The sequence below is a fragment of the Elephas maximus genome, chromosome 21, assembly GCF_024166365.1.
Source record: "Elephas maximus indicus isolate mEleMax1 chromosome 21, mEleMax1 primary haplotype, whole genome shotgun sequence".
NCBI lineage: Eukaryota > Metazoa > Chordata > Mammalia > Proboscidea > Elephantidae > Elephas > Elephas maximus.
The window spans coordinates 20,373,614-20,393,389 of record NC_064839.1 but is presented as its reverse complement, the minus strand read 5'-3'; the positions used below and the strand labels follow the sequence as shown (position 1 = coordinate 20,393,389).

The following is a 19,776-nucleotide window of genomic DNA, read 5'->3' as shown; positions in this document are numbered from 1 at the left end:
CACACACAGGTACATATATCTCCAGGCAATCAACAACTCTGGTCATCTTCCCAGAGCAGACTGTACCTTCACAGCTATAATTGTATACTGCCACCGCTGACCTTTCCACCAGATTCTCATCATGATGCCAGCTCACCGCCATTTTTCCCATCCCAAAATAGGGCTCCTCTTTCAGGTATGACATTTTCTGGGGATCCATGAAATTCAACAAAGTTACGTTGTATGCTGCTCTGCTCTTAACATCCACTTCATCCTGTCGATCAAAGGATGACCCGATACCAATTCTGGGGAAATCTGGAGCTATATACACTGGTAGAGCCTCATCACTAGATTTCTCTTTGGAAGCCAGTTCTTCCAAAGCCTGGATGGTCTCAGTCTGCAGATAGTCATTCAGCTTGAGGAAGGTTTGACAAGCAGCACCAATTTCATCCTCAGTATATTTTATGGTGGAACCTTTCGTTGGCCAGGGTACCGTAAAGAGCCTGGTGTTCAGGTACTTGTAGGTGCAGCCTGGATTACCAATGAGGATGCGAGATACTGGAGTAAGCAAATCTTTGCCTTGGATCCTAACCAGGTCCCGAAATAAGCAGCCATGCTTGTGCAATGTGAGAAAAGCTTCTTGAACCTCTTTATGGAGCTCCTCAGGTACACGGTCAGCTTCTCGAAGAATGAGTTTAGGATATTTCAGATGCCACTAAAATAAAACCAAAACAAAAATACATATTTATGGAGAGCTAAAACTTTACTATTATTCCCTAAGGTATATTTCTTTATAAGCATTAGAAATAAAAAATAAAAAAACTGTAAGGTGGCATTTCTAAACAGGAAAAAACAGAATGAAACCAATGTCACCGAATTCTCCAGCCAAGCTGTTCAAACCCCAGCACACACTACCAATAATCTTCAGGATAAACAAAACAATCATAATAATCTAGGCTCTGCTCTCCCAGGCTCCCTGTGTCACACTTTTTCCCCACCCCTCAATGTCTTCCAGCCTCTGGCCTAGAAAACACACTTAATTAATTGCTTACCATTAATTTACTAAGTGCTTACTATTAAGAAACAGTTTTAATTCTCCTGGAATCCAGATTTCTGGTGTCCATGGAGTTGGAATAACCTGCCAAGGCCACTGTCTATTAAATGTCCTTTTGAATCTTGAGCCTTGAAGAAACTGGTTTCTAGAAGTCACCTTTGAGTCAAACAACGGTCTAGATAAACTAACATTTTGCTTTGGGTATTATGTTCTGTTGAAGAATCCAGTCAGTTTCAGGAAACAAGACTCCAAGGGTCAGACTGGAGCTGTGTTTAAAGGCAAATCAGTAATTATTTTAATTGTTCTTCAAAACAATGTGGTATGAAATCCTCCCTGACCACAAAGTGTTTATCAGTTCTGTTCCAACCCTTCATCCATGGCAGTGCTGATAAGACTGGGCATAAAAGTCTTTGGGAGTTCTCTCATCTTTGAAACATTATTTGACTCTCTAATTGAAATGTTACCCCAATGTACAAATCATATATTAAATAAACTTCAATCAATTGGTATTATCCGCTTAGTATGGTTTTTGTTTTAACACTATGCACCGAGCACTATTCTAAATGATTTATATGCACCAACTCATTTAATTCTCACAACAGCTTTACGAGGTAGTACTGTTATCTCCAGTATACAGATGCGAACACTGAAGCACAGAGACCTTTAAAACTTGCCCAAAGTCACACAGTTGATAAATATTGGAACTGGAATTTGAACCCTCTGGGTTCCAGAGTCTGGCTCCAGAACCTGAGTTCTTAACCACTCGACTGGACTTCTCAGTAAATAACAGCTTATATCTGCTTCAACACTTTCACTGAAAGGGAACTCACTTCTCTTTGGAAGTTAGATACTAAATTCCATGAATGAAAAAAAAAAAAATTTTTTTTTTCCACGAGCTGTAACAATTTTGTCACTACTATAATACTAGTGCCCAGAATGTACTCATTAAATGCTGAACAAATGAATAAATGAGGTATTCGATGGCAATTCCACAAAGCTGTAACAATTTTACTGGTGTCACAGTAGAATACTATAAAAAAAACTCCCTCCTGGTGGCATAGTGGTTAAGCGCTTGGTTAGCAGCTGGAATCCACCAGGAGCCTGCAGGAGAAAGATGTGGCAGCCCGCTTCCATTTACAAGCCCTGGAAACCCTATGGGGATAGTTCTACTTTGTCCTATAGGTTTACTAAGAGTTGGAATCGACTCAACGGCAGTGGGTTTGGTTTGGTTTAATATAGAAATACTTGGCTTACTGGCCTGCCAGAGACTGGAGAAACCCTTAGAGTATGGACCCTGACACCCTTTTAGCTCAGTAATGAAATCATTCCTGAGGTTCACCATTCAGCCAAAGATCAGACAGGCCCATAAAACAAAACGACATTAAAGGGGCACACCAGCCTAAGGGTAAGGACTAGAAGGCAAGAGAGGACATGAAAGCTGGTGACAGGGAACCTAAGGTTGAGAAGGGGAGAGTGTTGACATGTTGTGGGGTTGGTAACCAATGTCACAAAACAATATGTGTACTATTTAATGAGAAGCTAGTTTGTTCTGTAAACCTTCACCTAAAAAAAAAAGAAAAGAAACACTTGGATTTATTGACACAGTTTAAGACTGCCTAAGTGTTTCAGCCACCACTTTTGGCTCCCAGGACTTAACATATAAATTGATGTCAAGCGACAGTCTCCTGATTCTGTACAATGCAACCAGTTTTTTGTTAAACCTAAACACAGGATTTTACATTTACCCCTATAAAGTTGAATCTGATTTGTTTCCTCTCACTGTTTTAGGGTGAGTCCTGAAGGAAGGAACCAGACACGATCAACATGGAACATGTCCTCTTAGTTTTGTGCTGCCCACCATTTTCACACGGAAACCGTGGTGGCATAGTAGTTAAAGAGTTCAGCTGCTAGCCAAAAGGTCAGCAGTTCGAATCCACCAGGAGCTCTTTGGAAATCCTACGGGGCAGTTCTACTCTGTCCTATAGGGTCGCTGTGAGTCGGAATCAACTGCAGGGAAATGGGTAATTGGGTAATAACCATTTTAACACACCTCCCCCTTCTATGCTGCAGGGCTTCAAAACAGTTCAGATCAGTTCTGTTACGGTCAACAAAGCAAAACAGGAACTGACCTAAAGACTGACAACTGGGCGATTCTGCGCGGTATCCAGAACAGGCGGAATTACGGGTCAAAGTCCTGGAATGCGAGACTCAGAAGAGGCATAATAAGCCCTTTTAAGAGCCTGATGCATGAGACTGGATTGTTGGCAGGACTGTGGTGAGGAACATACATTCAGAGTGGTGTGGCTGGCCACCACCTTTGAACGGAGTATTCAAAGGACTCTCTAAGGAGATAGCATTCAAGCTGAGATCCTCAGGAAAGGAAGTCACCAGCATGTGACAAGCTAGGAAAGAGATTCCCAGGAAGAGAAACCAAAAAATTCAAAGACAATGAGGAAAGTGACTATCCTATTCTAGGGGCAAAAAGAAGGTAAGTTTTACTAGAGCATAAAAACCAAAGGCAGAGAAGTCACAGTAAGGAATTGGGATTTGATTCTAAGTGCACTGGAGGATTTCAAAGGGAGAAGGATAATGTGATTTACATTTTATAAAAATCACTCTATTCATAATATCAGGCATAGATTGGAAAGAGGCAAACATAAAAGTGGAAAATCCTATTAGGTGCTATTACAACTGTCAAGGAGAAAAGTGATGACAGTCAGGATTGTGACAGAAACACAGATAAATGGCCAGATAAAACACATATTTTGTAGGCAGAGCCAAAGAACACGTTTATGGGTTAGATGTAAGGTATGAGGAAAGGAAAGAAGTTAAAGACGACTTCCAGATTTCTGGATCTAATAACTAAATAAACAACTGGCTATTTTTTGAAATAAGGAAGACTAGGGTAAAACAAGTATGGTAGGAAGAAGAATAGGGACAAATGAAGAGTTCTATTTTGGAGCTGGAGCTGTTAAGGTATCTATGAAATATCCATCTAAGTGAAAACAGTAAGGAGACAACTAGATACACACTTCTGGAGCTCAGAGAAAGTCAGGATAGGGAAATAAATGTGCGAATTGTCAGCACACAGCTGGTTTTTAAAAGCCTAGAAATGAATGGGATCACCTTAGGGCAACAGCACAAACGAAACAGGGACCAAAGTCATTTCCTGAGTCACAAAGGAAGGCTCAGCAAAGGAGACTAGGTAGAAAATCAAGACAGTATGGAAATGCAGACACTAAAAGGAAAGAGCATTTCAAGAAGGATGTACTATTGTCAACTGCCAAGAAGAGGTCAAGTGAGATGAGGACTGAGATTACCCACTACTTTTGGCAGCATGGAAATCACTGATGGAAATGACCACAGCAATTTCAGTAGAGGGGTGGGAAGGAAGTCAGATTAGAGTAGGCTGGAGATGGAATGCAAGATGAGGAAGTGGAGATGGCAATGTATAGAAGTCTCTCTGATTTTGCTATGACGGGGAACAGAATAATGGAGTTGTCAGGGAAGGGGAATGCTAGATCAAGGAATGATCTTTAACAATGGAAAATACTAGAATGCATGAGAGTTTGTAATGATGACAGTGATACAAGAAAGAGGAAGAGGTTGAAGGCAAATACCCAAAGGAGCAAGTTCTGGATGTCTAGAGCAATAGTCTCCCAAGCAGGGTATACACACTCTGTGGGAGGTATAAGCAATGTGAGAGAGAGAGAGAGAGAGTGTGTGTATGTAGTGTGTGTGTGTGTGTGTGTGTGTGTGGTGGGGAGGATGGTAGAACTGTTTTCTGGGGTTTTTTTAATCTAAAAAAAATCAAACTGTACTATAATACACATGCATCCATGAGCACACACACATGCATATATACACCTACACGTGCATTTAACATGACAATCATAATGTGTCTATTTTATAAACAACTACCAGTGACACGGAGTCAGTTTGTACTCAAGAAAGCTCATTGTGTACATCTCTTCCCAACTCCATGTTCAGTGACGTCGCGATGGTAAACTGTCCACCAGTATTATTTACTCCATGGAAACCAGAAAACACTAAAAATCAAGCATTTCTTTTTCCCCCTAGAAAGCCAAGTGATAAGCATTTAGTAGCACATCTGGTACACGCTCGGCATTTGTTACTGATAGGAGTATGTGATCAAAAACATTTGGCTAGGAGAACAGATACTTCCTGTATTGGAATAGGCTACAAACAAAAACCCAGTGCCGTCGAGTCGATTCTGAGTCGATTCCGACTCATAGTATAGGAATAGTACAGCAATAGGCTAGTAGGATAAATAAGATATAAATTCAGTTAGAACTATAAATTTGAAAATGGGAGATGGGGAGTTTTGGGGGTGGTTTTTGCCAGGTAGAGGCTTCAATTTTCTCTTAGTCATAAGCTAAGAATGTGGGCTGGTCATTATTTGCCAAATATTCTGGATCCTCTACCCCCATCCCATTCTTCAGGCCCTATGCTGATTACACTTTCTGTTACCCTCATGTTAAATAAAACACAGGACTACTTCTGTCATGAGAAATAGTGACTATCAGTTCTAGCTTGGAGCATTTTGTTGCCAGTGGGAGACTCTCTTTTTCCCTTTGGCACAGTAAACAGCTCGTGGCCGTCTGGATCCCTGAGTTACTTCAATGGTTAGTGACTCTGCCAACCCACAAGTCAGATTTAAAATGAACAAGAAATACTGTTGTGTGAAGCCACTGAGATTTGCAGGTTGTCTGTTACTACAGCATACCTAGCCTATTCTGGCTGATCCAGAATGAAAGAGATCAAAGTTCGAGGAGAAAGAGGAAAAATGAAATAGTCAGGTCTGAATGTGGGAAATGCCTTTACTGGGTAAGCACAGTAGGTTTGTCCCCCTTTTCACAGTGCCTATCTGAGATATGTTATCATGAATTTAAAGTGACGAAGGTCAAAGTCATGGAGCATCCCACTGTGGACTGTCTTTGAAATTTTAAGGGATCTATTCAGGAGCTATGAGTCAGAATCGACTCGATGGCAACGGGTTTTTTTGTTTTTTTGTTTTTTTTTTTCGTTTACACCTCAATTATCCCAATTGGAAAACAGAATCAGTGCTTTCATACATCTCATTTACAAAGTTCATGAGGAGAGCAAGGCAAATCAATAAGCAGAAGACTGAACATTCTGGAGCCATGGGCAGTGATTTTCATTTTATCACTAAACTAATGTTATCCTCTGAGCTAGTCTCTGAGGCCTCAGTGTACTCTAACTGAAGCACACCTGACCAGCAGCAGTGATAAGGGAGAAAATTCCTTAACTCCTGTGTTCTTTAAAGGGCTCTTAGTATAAAACATTAAAGGAAAGTCAGATAATTCCCAAGAACTCTGATTTTTGAATATACTACCTCTGGGACTAAGGCGGGAAGAAGACTGGGTATGACGCAGAGACATGATTTCACAGGTACGTGATCATTCTTGCTGCTATCATGCAATACACGCTGGGGTTTAACTACAGGTGATATACTTAACAAGGGAAATCATAACTCTAAGGATCGCAGAAATCACATAACTATATGAATATCATATAAATACCTTGACACTAAAAAAATTCTTTTTTTTTTTAATAATGACATGGAAAAGTATGCAAAATATATTTTTTCACTGGTATCTTGACAGTCCTCTCCTCTCTGCCCACAACTGCTTCCTTTCTATTCTTGAAGAGCCCAGCACTTCAGCCCCTTTCCTCTCAAGGCACAATCTTTCCCCTGGCTGGACTACACCTGGCTGGACTAACTCCTTATCCACCAGGTCACTTTGTCAAAGAGAGTGATACTTTCTCAAGAAACCTTCCTTGTCAAACAGGTATCCCCTTTATCATTTGTCACACACTTTACTAATCCTTTATGTTGTTGTTAGGTTCCAACTCATAGTGATCCTATGTACAACAGACCAAAACAAAGCCCAGTCCTATGCCATCCTTACAATTGTTATGCTTGAGCTCATTGTTGCAGTCACTGTGTCAATCCATCTCGTTGAGGGTCTTCCTCTTTTTCCCTGACCCTCTACTTTACCAAGCATGACATCCTTCTTCAGGGACTGATCCCCCCTGATAACATGTCCAAAGTATGTGAGATGAAGTCTTGCCATTCTTGTTTCTAAGAAGCATTCTGGCTGTACCTCTTCCATTGTAGATTTGCTCATTCTTCTGGCAGTCCATGGTACATTCTATATTCTTAGCCAACACCATAATTTAAAGGCATTAATTCTTCTTCAGTCTTCCTTATTCAGGATCCAGCCTTCACATGCATATTAAACTAAACCAGAAAAACAAACCTGTTGCCATTGAGTCGATTTCAACTCACGGTGACCCTATAGGACAGAGTAGAACTGCCCTGTAGAGTTTCCAAGGAGCGCCTGGTGGATTTGAACTGCCAACCTTTTGATTAGCAGCCACAGCACTTAACCACCACGCCACCAGGGTTTCTGCATGCATATGAGGCGACTGAAAACACCATGGCTTGGGTCAGATGTACCTTAATCCTTAAAGTGACATCTTTGCTTTTCAACACTTTAAAGAGGTCTGTTGCAGCATATTTACCCAGTGCAATGTGTCCTTTGATTTCCTGACTACTGCTTCCATGGGCATTGATCGTGGATCCAAGTAAAATGAAATCCTTGACAACTTCAGTCTTTTCTCTGTTTGTCATGATGATGCTTATCGGCCCAGTTGGAAGGATTTTTGTTTTCTTTATGTTGAGGTGTAATCCATACTGAAGGCTGTAGCCTTTGATCTTCATCAACAAGTGCTTTAAGTCCTCTTCACTTTCAGCAAGCAAGGTTGTGTCATCTGCACAATGCAGGTTGTTTTATTATTTTTTTATTTATTGTGTTTTAAGTGAAAGTTTACAATTCAAGTCAGTCTCTCATACAAAAAGTTATACACATCTTTCTATATAACCCTAGGTGCTCTCCCCCTAATGTGGCAGCACACTCCTCCTTCTCCACCCTGTATTCCCCATGCACATCGCAGGCTTCAATCCTGATGCCACATACCTCTTCACATAGTTCAGCTTCTCAGATTATTTGCTCAGCATACAGAGTGAATAAGCATAGTGAAAGGATATAACCCTGATACACACCTTTCTTGATTTTAAACCACGCAGTAGCCTCCTGTTCTGTTCAAACGACTGTCTCTTGGTGTATGTATGTACAGGTTCCTCATGGGCACAATTATTAAATGTTCTGAAATTTCCATTGTTCATAATGTTATCTATAATTTCTTATGATCCACATAGTTGAATGCCTTTGCATAGTCAATAAAACACAGGTAGACATCTTTCTGGTATTCTCTACTTTCAGGCAGAATCCATTTGACATCAGCAATGACATCTCTCGTTCCACATCCTCTTCTGAATCCAGCTTGAATTTCCGGCAGTTCCCTGTCGACATACTGCCACAACCACTTTTGAATGCTCTTCAGCAAAACTTCACTTGTGTTCAATATTAATGATATTGTTCAATAATTTCTGCATCCCGTTGGATCACCTTTCTTTGGAATGGGCACAAATATGAATCTCTTCCAGTTGGTTGCCCAGGTACTTGTCTTCCATTTCTCTGTATAGACAAGCGAGCACCTTCAGTGCCGCATCATTTGTTGAAACATCTCAACTGGTCTTCCGTCAATTCCTGAAGCCTTGTTCTTCACCAATGCCTTCAGTGCAGCTTGGACTACTTCCTTCAGTATCATCAGTTCTTGATGATATGCAACCTCCTGAAATGGTTGAACATCAACCAATTCTTTTGTTGGTACAGGGACTCTGTGTATTCCTTCCATCTTCTTTTAATACTTTTTTGTTGTTTAATATTTTCCCCGTGGAGTCCTTCAATATTGCAAATCGAAGCTTGAATTTTCTCTTCAGTACTTTCAGCTCCAGAAAAGGTGAGCATGTTCTCCCCTTTTGGTTTTCTAACTCTAGCTCTTACACATTTCATTATAACACTTTAGTTTGTCTTCTGGAGCTACACTTTGAAATCTGTTCAGCTTTTTTACTTCATCATCCATTCGCTTCAGCTATTCTACATTCAAGAGCAAGTTTTAGAGTCTCTTCTGACATCCATTTTGGTCTTTCTTTCCAGTCTTTTTAATGACTTCCTGCTTTCTTCATGGATGATGTCCTTGATATCATTCTACAACTCGTCTGGTCTTCGATCATTAGTATTCAATGCGTCCAATCTATTCTCGCGATGGTCTCTGAATTCAGGTAGGATATACTCAAGGTCATACTTTGGCTCTCGTGGACTTGTTCTAATTTTCTTCGGTTTCAACTTGAACTTGCATATGAGCAATTGATGGTCTGTTCCACAGTTGGCCCCTGCCCTTGTTCTGACTGATGATGTTGAGCTTTTCTATTGAGCTTTTCTTTCCACAGATATAGTCAATTTGATTCCTGTGTATTCCATTTGGCAAGGTCCACGTGTATTGTCGCCATTTATGTTGATGAAAAAAGGTGTTTGCAGTGACAAAGCTGTTGGTCTTGCAAAATTCTATCATGAGATCTCCAGTGTTTTTTTTTATCAGCGAGGCCATATTTTCCAACTATTGTTCCTTCTTCATTTCCAACTTCTGCATTCCAATCACCAGTAATTATCAATGTATCTTGACTGCATGTTTGATCAATTTCAAACTGTACAAACTGATTAAAAAAAAGTTCAATTTCCTCATCTTTGGCATTAGTTGTTCATACGTAAATTTGAATAATAGTCGTATTACCAGGTCTTCCTTGTAGGTGTATGGATATTATTCTATTGTTGACAGCTTTGTACATTAGGATAGATCTTGAAATGTCCTTTTTGACGATGAATGCAACGCCATTCCTCTTCAAGTTGTCATTCCTGGTATAGTACACCATATGACTGTCCGATTCAAAATGGCCAACGCCAGTCCATTTCAGCTCACTGATGCCTAGGATATTAATGTTTATGGGTTCCATTTCATTTTTGATGACTTCCAGTTTTCCTAGGCTCATACTTCTTACATTCCACATTCCCATTATTAATGGATGTCTGCAGCTATTTCTTCTCATTTTGAGTTGTGCCACATCAGCCAATGAAGGTCCCAAAAGCTTGACTCCATCCAAATCATTAAGGTCGACTCTACTTTGAGGAGGCAGCAGCTCTTCCTCAGTCGTCTTCTGAGTGCCTTCCAACCTGAGGGGCTCATCTTCTGGCATTATATCAGACAACGTTCCGCTGCTTTTCCTAAGGTTTTCACTGACTAATTTTTTCAGAAGTAGACCGCCATATCATTTTTCCTAGTCTGTCTTAGTCTGGAAGCTCAGCTGAAACCTACCCACCACCCTGCTGGTATCTGAATTACTGGTGGTATAGTTTCTAGCATCACAGAAACAGGCAAGCCACCACAGTATGACAAACTAGCAGAAGTCTTCCATAGGACTTATCAATTAGTAACTATATATTTATTTGAACAATTACTTGTTTAATAATTTGTCCCACAAAACTGCAAGTCCAAGGAAGAAACAGGAGCAAGTTTATTCTCCATCATATCCCCAGTACTTAGCTCAACATAAATGCTCAGAGTTATTTCTAAGAACAAAACTGTGAAGACTGATAGAAAACAGATCAGTGGTTTTCTGGGCTTAGGGTGGCAAAGAAGACTTACTGCAAATAGGCATGAGGGATCCTTTTGTGGGGATGGAAATGTTCTAAAAGTAAAAGGGTTGCACAACTTGTAAATTTACCAAAATTCATTGAATTGTGCAACTTAAAAAGGTCTTCAAGCAAGGTCTTTAATGAGGAGTAGATGTTCAACAGACAGCAAAGGGGAGGAGGACACTGCAGATTCAAGGAACGGTAGGCACAAAGGTGATGACAGAGCATAGCAGGGTCAGGATGTAGCAGCACTTTGTTTGACAGGAATTAAAGGTTGTACATAGTCTAAGGAATGAGTAGAGATGAGACAAGAGACACAGTCTAGGGTTATGTCAGGCTCTCTGGTCAATGGCCTTATAGGATATGCTAAAGAGTTTGAACTTCAACTTGGAGGCAAGAGAGGCCCAGCAAAATTTATAAAGCAAGGAGTAACAAATCAGACATTTCCAGGAAGATCATTCTAATGGCACTCAGGGAGGGAATAAGGAATACCCATTAAAGTTAAAAAATGTATAAATGGAAGGTGATAAAAGAGGGCCTGAACTAACATCATGTCCGTGGGAGTGGAAAAGAAGAAACAACTTTAAAGACTCTAGAAGGGCAGAACTGCTAGGGGCCAGTGACTCACTGAGGGATGGAAGCATGGGGAGAAGTTGAGGACAGCGAGCTTTATAATTTCAAGAATAGGAAAAGGGAGATGCCAGCATAGAAGTGAATGAACAGTATCCTTGTAAAAAGGATCCTTACAAAAATGCAAGTCAGATCCTGTCACACTTGTACTCCAAATCCTCTCACATCTTCTCATCTTGCCTAGAGTAAGACAATGTTCTTACAATAGTGGGCAAGTTCCTGTATAACACGGCCTGTTACTCTTTGCTTCCATCTCCTTCTGTCCTCCCAACTCTGCCACTCTGCTCCAGGTATGTGAGCCTCAGAGCCTTCATACTTACTGTTCCTCATGCCCAGAACATTCTTCTCCCAAGTTTCTACATGGTTTGCACCTATATCTCCAACAAAACTTTCTTCAAATGTCACTTTCTCAAGAAGGCCATCTGTAGCCACCCTATTTAAATTGGCAATCCCCCACCAAAGGGACTGGGGTTTCCTATCCCCTTCACCTGCTTTGGAAACCCTGGTGGCATAGTGGTTAAAAGCTACGGCTGCTAACCAAACGGTCAGCAGTTTGAATCCACCAGGCACTCCTTGAAAACTCTATGGGTTTTTTAACGTGATGGAGAAACAAATCACCAACTTCATATGGAAGGGAAAGAAGCCTCGGATAAGTAAAGCATTACTGAAAAAGAAGAAGAAAGTGGGAGGCCTCACTCTACCTGATTTTAGAACATATTATACAGCCACAGTAGTCAAAACAGCCTGGTACTGGTACAACAGGCACATAGACCAATGGAACAGAATTGAGAACCCAGATATAAATCCATCCACGTATGAGCAGCTGATATTTGACAAAGGCCCAGTGTCAGTTAACTGGGGAAAAGATAGTCTTTTTAACAAATGGTGCTGGCATAACTGGATATCCGTTTCCAAAAAAATGAAACAGGACCCATACCTCACACCATGCACAAAAACTAACTCCAAGTGGATCAAAGACCTAAACATAAAGACTAAAACAATAAAGATCATGAAAGAAAAAATAGGGACAACGTTAGAAGCCCTAATACAAGGCATAAACAGAATACAAAACATTGCCAAAAATGACGAAGAGAAACCAGATAACTGGGAGCTCCTAAAAATCAAACACCTATGCTATCTAAAGACTTCACCAAAAAAGTAAAAAGACCACCTACACATTGGGAAAGAATTTTCAGCTATGACATCTCAGACCAGGGCCTGATCTCTAAAATCTATATGATTCTGTTAAAACTCAACCACAAAAAGACAAACAACCCTATCAAGAGGTGGGCAAAGGATATGAACACGAGCTTCACTAAAGAAGATATTCAGGCAGCTAACAGATACATGAGAAAATGCTCTCGATCATTAGCCATTAGAGAAATGCAAATTAAAACTACGATGAGATTCCATCTCACTCCAACAAGGCTGGCATTCATCCAAAAAACACAAAATTATAAATGTTGGAAAGGCTGCAGAGAGATTGGAACTCTTATACACTGCTGGTGGGAATGTAAAATGGTACAACCACTTTGGAAATCTATCTGGCGTTTTCTTAAGAAGTTAGAAATAGAACTACCATACAACCCAGAAATCCTGCTCCTCGGAATATACCCTAGAGAAATAAGACCCTTTACACGAACAGATATATGCACACCCATGTTTATTGCAGCTCTGTTTACAATAGCAAAAAGCTGGAAGCAACCAAGGTGTCCATCAATGGATGAATGGTTAAATAAATTGTGGTATATTCACACAATGGAATACTACGCATCGATAAAGATCAGTGACGAATCTGTGAAACATTTCATAACATGGAGGAACCTGGAAGGCATTATGCTGAGTGAAATTAGAGGCAAAAGGGCAAATATTGTATAAGACCACTATTATAAGATCTTGAGAAACAGTATAAACTGAGAAGAACACATACTTTTGTGGTTACGAGGTGGGGAGGGAGGGAGGGTGGGAGAGGGTTATTTACTGATTAGTTAGTAGATAAGAACTACTTTAGGTGAAGGGAAGGGCAATACTCAATACACGGAAGGTCAGCTCAACTGGACTGGACCAAAAGCAAAGAAGTTTCCTGAATAAACTGAATGCTTCAAAGGTCAGCGGAGCAAGGGCGGGGGTTTGGGGACTACGGTTTAAGGCGACTTCTAAGTCAATTGGCAAAATAATTCTACTGTGAAAACATTCTGCATCCCACTTTGAAATGTGGCATCTGGGGTCTTAAATGCTAACAAGCGGCCATCTAAGATGCATCAATTGGTCTCAACCCACCTGGATCAAAGGAGAATGAAGAACACCAAGGTCACACGATAACTATGAGCCCAAGAGACAGAAAGGGCCACATGAACCAGAGACTTACATCATCCTGAGACCAGAAGAACTAGATGGTGCCCGGCCACAACCGATGACCGCCCTCACAGGGAGCACAACAGAGAACCCCTGAAGGAGCAGGAGATCAGTGGGATGCAGACCCCAAATTCTCATAAAAAGACCAGACTTAGTGGTCTGACTGAGACTAGAGGAATCCCAGTGGTCACGTTCCCCAAAACTTCTGTTGGCCCAGGACAGGAACCATTCCCGAAGACAACTCATCAGACATGGAAGGGACTGGACAATGGGTTGGAGAGAGATGCTGACGAAGACTGAGCTACTTGTATCGGGTGGACACTTGAGACTGTGTTGGCATCTCCTGTCTGGAGGGGAGATAGGAGGGCAGAGAGGGTTAGAAACTGGCAAAATTGTCACGAAAGGAGAGACTGGAAGAAGGGAGAGGGCTGACTCATTAGGGGGAGAGTAAGTGGGAGTATGGAGTAAGGTGTATATAAGCTTATATGTGACAGACTGACTTGATTTGTAAACATTCACTTAAAGCTCAATAAAAATTATTTAAAAAAAAAAAAAAACTCTATGTGGCAGTTCTACTTTGTCCTATAGGGTTGCTATGAGTTGGAATTGACTCAGCAGCAACGGGTTTTTTGTTTTGTTTTGTTTTGTTTTACCTGCTTTACTTATCTCCATACCAGTTTTCCTTCTGACATATTCATGTTTTAGTTATTTCATTGTTTATTTCTATCCACCACCACCCCTGCCCTACAGGAAATAAGCTGAAAGAAGGCAGGGATCTTTGTCAATTTTCACAACTTCATCTCTAATGCCAACAACACTGCCTGGCAAAAAGTGGGAGCTAAACTGTGAGCAGCCACCTAGGATAGTCCACTGGTCTCATCCCTTCGGGAGCAAGGAATAATGAAGAAAACTAAAGATACAAGGGAAAGAATAGTTCAAAGGACTAATGGACCACGTCTACCACGGCCTCCCCCAGACTGAGTCCAGCACAACTAGATGGTGCCCGGCTACCACCACTGACTGCTCCAACAGGGATCACAACGGAGAGCCTCGGACAGAGCTGGAGAAAAATGCAGAACACAGTTCTAACTCAAAAACAAAGACCAGGCTTGCTGGCCTGACAGAGACTGGAGAAACCCTGAGAGTATGGCCCCTGGATACCCTTTCGGCTCAGTAATGAAGTCATTCCTGGGGTTCACCCTTCAGCCAAAGATCAGACAGGCCCATAAAATAAAATGAGACTAAAGGGGCACACTAGCCCAGCGGCAAGGACTAGAAGGCAGGAGGGAACAGGAAAGGTGGTATTAGGGAACCCAAGGTTGAGAAGGGAGAGTGTGGACATGTTGTGGGGTTGTTAACCAATGTCATAAAACAACATGTGTACTAACTGTTTAATGAGAATCCATCAGGGGCTTCCTAACTCACTTATCGGAGTTGCAGAGCTGGAGTTCGGATCCATATTTCTCTGTCTCTAAAGGCCCTTGCCTTTTCTTTTACACTATACGCCCCTCAGTACGTCTTGTTAAATTCAGAACACCATCAGAGAAGGTTTGCAGTTTCTTCTGTGAAGACCGTAGAGAAAACAACCACCACCATAACAAAAACTCAAAGCAGAAAAGCAGAGAGCCTCTATTGGCTCACCAGGGACCACAAAGAAATGAGGAATTAAAGTATTAGAAAATGAACTCTGGCTCCCATATCTGTGAATGCTGCCCTTTTATCCAGAGAAAATGCTACGCTCCCCCTTGCTGTCATCTGTTGTACGCATTCCATGTACTGATAAGTGACTTATTGTTATTGTTGTTAGTTGCCATCAAGGTGATTGACTCATAGCGACCACATGTGTTACAGAGTAGGACTGCTCCATTGGGTTTTCTTGGCTATAATCTTAACAGAAGCAGATCGCCAGGCCTTTCTTCCATGGTACCACTGGCTGGGCTCAAACCACCACCCTTTAGATTAGCAGTCAAGCACAAATCATTTGTACCACCTAGGGACCTTAACTTAGTCTTACTGATTTCTAAAACAGAAATGATGATCACTCCTCAAACCCCTGGCACCACTGCCTGAAGTAGAATAGATACTCAATACATAAATGTGGAATAAGTGAATGAGGTTGTTGTGGGGATTTCATCAAACATTTGGCACAGTCCCTGGCACACTGCAGGAATCAATAAACAATAGATGATCCAGACTCAGTAAGGAAGCTGCAGAAAGTCTTGTGTTTTTATGACTGGCAGTGGACTGGCATTCCTGTGGCCAGGAACTATTTAAGGGACCTAATGTCAGGTCTGAACTTTCTATTTACTCATGTCATTAAAAAGTGTTTTCACTTCATCTTTTAGGAGAACAGATTTACTTTTACTAAGGCTTTGTTGAAGCACAGAACCTTGTTATAAGGTGCACTTAAAGTGATTAGATATTGGTATCGGGGTTTGCTGTGGGTCTTGGAACCGTGAAAGAGAAGCTTTGATAGTTGTTCTATTTGCATTTGGGTTTCCTTTTATCCCCCAGTGTATGGCTGGTTCAGAGCAAGGTGGGCTGATAACCTTTTGTGTTTGATTCTTCATGTACTACTTTCACGATACAAAAGCTGAAACAGCTCAGCAGTTGCTTTACAACAATGCGTGTAATCATGTACCATGAGGCTTATATCTGTGAAAATATTAGTTAAGAATTTAAGAACTGATTGCATTTTGTGGGATCACCTATCTTAAGGGTACTTTAATTTTTTTTTTTTTTTTTCCTGATTGCAAAAGAATACATGTTCATTACAGATCATTTGAAAACCAGAAAAGCTCAAAGGAGAAAGCCCCACCACCCTGGGATATAACATTTCTGTATATATCCTTGAGACCTTTCGCCATGCTCCCTCCCACGGGAGGTGTGACTGTGTATAAACACAAAATTCACATCATACTAAACTTATATAACTTGCTTTTTAAACTAATTCGTATATGCATTCATTCATTCAAACAAATTAATTAAGCACTTGCTAGGTACCAGGCACTACACAAGGCACAGAGGATGAGGACCATAAATATACACAGAGATGATTACAATAAACTAAGATAAGTGCTGATAAAGGGACAGATAAAGTGCTACAGGACCACATAAGAAGGAACAGAGACAACTCTCTAGGCTGTAGAGGTGTCAGGAGAGCTTCACATGAGAGATGACAACTGAGCTGCTCCAACCAGGTAACACTGAAGTTCACCAGGGAAGAAGAGACCAGTAAGGAGAAGGAGGCATGTCAGCAGAGGATGCAGCAAGAAGTCCTCCAAATATGAAACCACATAGCTAATGTGAGATACTGCAAAAATCCAGCGTAGGTAAAATGGTGGAAGAGTGGAGGAGATGATGCTAGAAATCCCGGAGCCAGGTAATACACAGCCATTGCAGGATCTGAAGCAGGGTAGACAGGCTCAGGTTGACGTCTTGGTTATAAAGTATGCTGCATTAAGAATGGGAGGATCAAGAAAGAGAGCCAAAGAAGAAAACTAAGCACACCCATAAGAGGGCTGATCAGGTGAAAGACTGTAGATTTAATGAGAATGCAGGTGAGAGACACTGGATGCCAAGAGACCTGGAATCTAGATGGGTGAACTTTCATCTCCTTCCACAGTTACTGAGAGTATGCTACATACAAATGCATACTAAGTGCCGGAGATACAAAGATGTTATGTCCCAATTCCTACACCCCAAGGAGCTTACATTCCAGTAGGAAAGAATAGGTAAAGATGTATTGGTTTTGCTGGTCCAGCTTGTATTCCTCTCTGTCTTTGGTAACAGTACTCCATCTTCCTTTGGAGAAACCATCTATCTCTGACTTGCAATCCATGTAGTTGGGGTGGGAATCTCCCTATTGCAACCTCACTCTAAGAGTGAGTACATGAAATAAGTCAAGTGAACAAGAGCATCACAGCCCTCTGGGTACAATGACTGGTTAGGGGAGGGGCACATGACTCTAACCAGGCCAACATATCATTTCCCACAGAATCTGATGGAACCAGGGAAAAGGAAATCACCATCACCTTCTAAGACCCCAGATGCTAAAGACCACATATCCCTTGGGCTGGCAGAGTCATCTTACGCTGTCAGGTGAGAGCCCATTCAGTATGAAGTCACACAGAGGAAAACCAACCCAAGAAACAGAGAAAAACTGATCATATAACATCTTTTGAGAAGCTGGATTTAGCCATGACACAACCTAGACATCTAAGTAACAAATTTCCTTTTTTTGCCACGAGGAGTTTGATTTGGACTTTTGTCATGTGTAATTTAAAGGTGTTGTTGTTAGCTGCCATCCAGTCAATTCCGGCTCATGGCGACCCCATGTGTGGGAGATAGAACTGCCCCATAAGGTCTTCAAGGCTGTGACCTTTCAGAAGCAGATCGCTAGGCCTATTATCCAAGGCACCTCTGGGTGGGTTCAAACCACCAACCTTTTGGCTAGTAGTTGAGCACTTAACCATTTGCACCACCTGAGAACTAACTGAGGAGGACAGATACAGAATCCTATAAATGTAATACAACATGATAGATGGTACATTGAGGTGTTTACAAGGTACAAGTGGCACAGAAGGTTAGGTCAGATGGGGAAGTTTTCGCAAAGGAGGTGACGTTAGGTGAACTCTTGCAGAATTAGCCATCTGGTAACAGGATAAGGGGCAAAAGGATATTCTAGGCAAAACAAACAACATAGCAGAGGCAAGGAAATGGGAAACTGCATGGAACACCTGAGGAACTAAAGACAGTCCACTATGCTAAAGCACGAAGTTCACAGCAGAAGGCAGACTGTGAGTTTATGTGCTTTCTAGGTGATGAGAAGTCCTGGATGGATAATCGGATCAGGTCATTTCACCTCTCACTGAACCTCTTTCGATCACAGTTTCCTCACAGATAAAATGAGGGATCGGACTAGATTACCTCTGGGGTTCACTATCTCAGTATCTCTGCTAAGTGTATCACTACAGATTGATAAAAATATTAAAATAGCTTACCTGCTGATAGAATTCATCATCTTTGGGGGTCAGATAAGGAAGCCATGTGTCTTCAAGTTCTTCAAGAAGCCTCAGTTTCTGTTTAAAAATAATATTTACATATGACTGAATATAAATAAAGTAACCCAAAATGTTTAAGACATCCCCTTACCTTTTCAATGGAGGAAATACCAAAATAACTTAGTCAACTCGAATATATACTTTTAGACATACAAATTAGTCAAAAGCCAATTATAATATATATTAATTACACACATCTTAAATTACATATTATGTGAAACATTAATTTAGAAATACTGATTTTATTCACTCTCATTTCATGAGATAATTTGACGTAAACTCTTGACATGTATCTTTGACCTCACGATCTTTTTCATCACTAGTGTCACCGTTTAAGTCATCTAATAGTTTTCCAGAGCAAATCTTCCAGTCTATATAAGCAGTTTGAGACACAGTAGTTTTTGAATCCTTCTATGATGCTATCACTGGAAATACCAACCCAAGCCACAAGTACCCACTTGTATGACATTAGGATGTTTGAAAGTTTTCCTCATCCTGTAAACATTCACTGGAGATCATATTCACTTACAGTATTGCTTTTTTAAAGCAATCTTTGATCTCTAGGATAATTATTAAATCTGTATTAAACATCTTTGCTTCTTTTCTAATTCTACCAAGAAACCACTGTAAGCATCCACAGCTTCTGTGAGGCCATCTCAGACTTCTATGGCTTCCCCAAATAGGTCTGTAATGTTCAAACAAAGTAACTATGTTATATAGTATTTTATAAGGAATCAAATGCATATAAGGTGACTCCCTCCTTCCGAGGGATTTTTTTCAAAGACTTGTAATGGTAACTATAATTCACACACCATTAGTTCAGACAATTAATTGGTTAACTGGATTATCTGTTTTCAGCATTAGCCGTTATTTGGGGCACAGAAAGAACAAATGCTATGTCTAGGCACACATGTGCACGTTTATACACCTCCATGACTACTGCAGTCAAAATCTAAACCTCAATTTTCCCTTCAAGCTCAGTGAAGCCTTCTTTTTCCTATGAATCTTTCACTTGTTCTCCATCCTTTCTATAGGCACAAAGCACCAGAAAATT

At 40.9% G+C, this 19,776-nt stretch overlaps 1 protein-coding gene across 5 annotated transcripts in view; it reads right to left on the bottom strand.

Annotated features, from left to right (window-relative positions):
* FTO (FTO alpha-ketoglutarate dependent dioxygenase) overlaps window positions 1-19,776 on the bottom strand; it is a 412,384-nt gene that overhangs the window by 289,899 nt on the left and 102,709 nt on the right. For all 5 annotated transcript variants that reach the window (XR_007514647.1, XR_007514648.1, XM_049864193.1 and 2 more), the window contains exons 2-3: window positions 18,663-18,740; window positions 67-694 (exon numbers count right to left, since the gene is read on the bottom strand). Coding sequence is in view for 3 of the 5 variants with exons in the window: in XM_049864193.1 (XP_049720150.1) it covers window positions 67-694; window positions 18,663-18,740 (706 nt within the window). In the remaining 2 variants the exon portion in view is untranslated. The remainder of the gene's footprint in view (window positions 1-66; window positions 695-18,662; window positions 18,741-19,776) is intronic.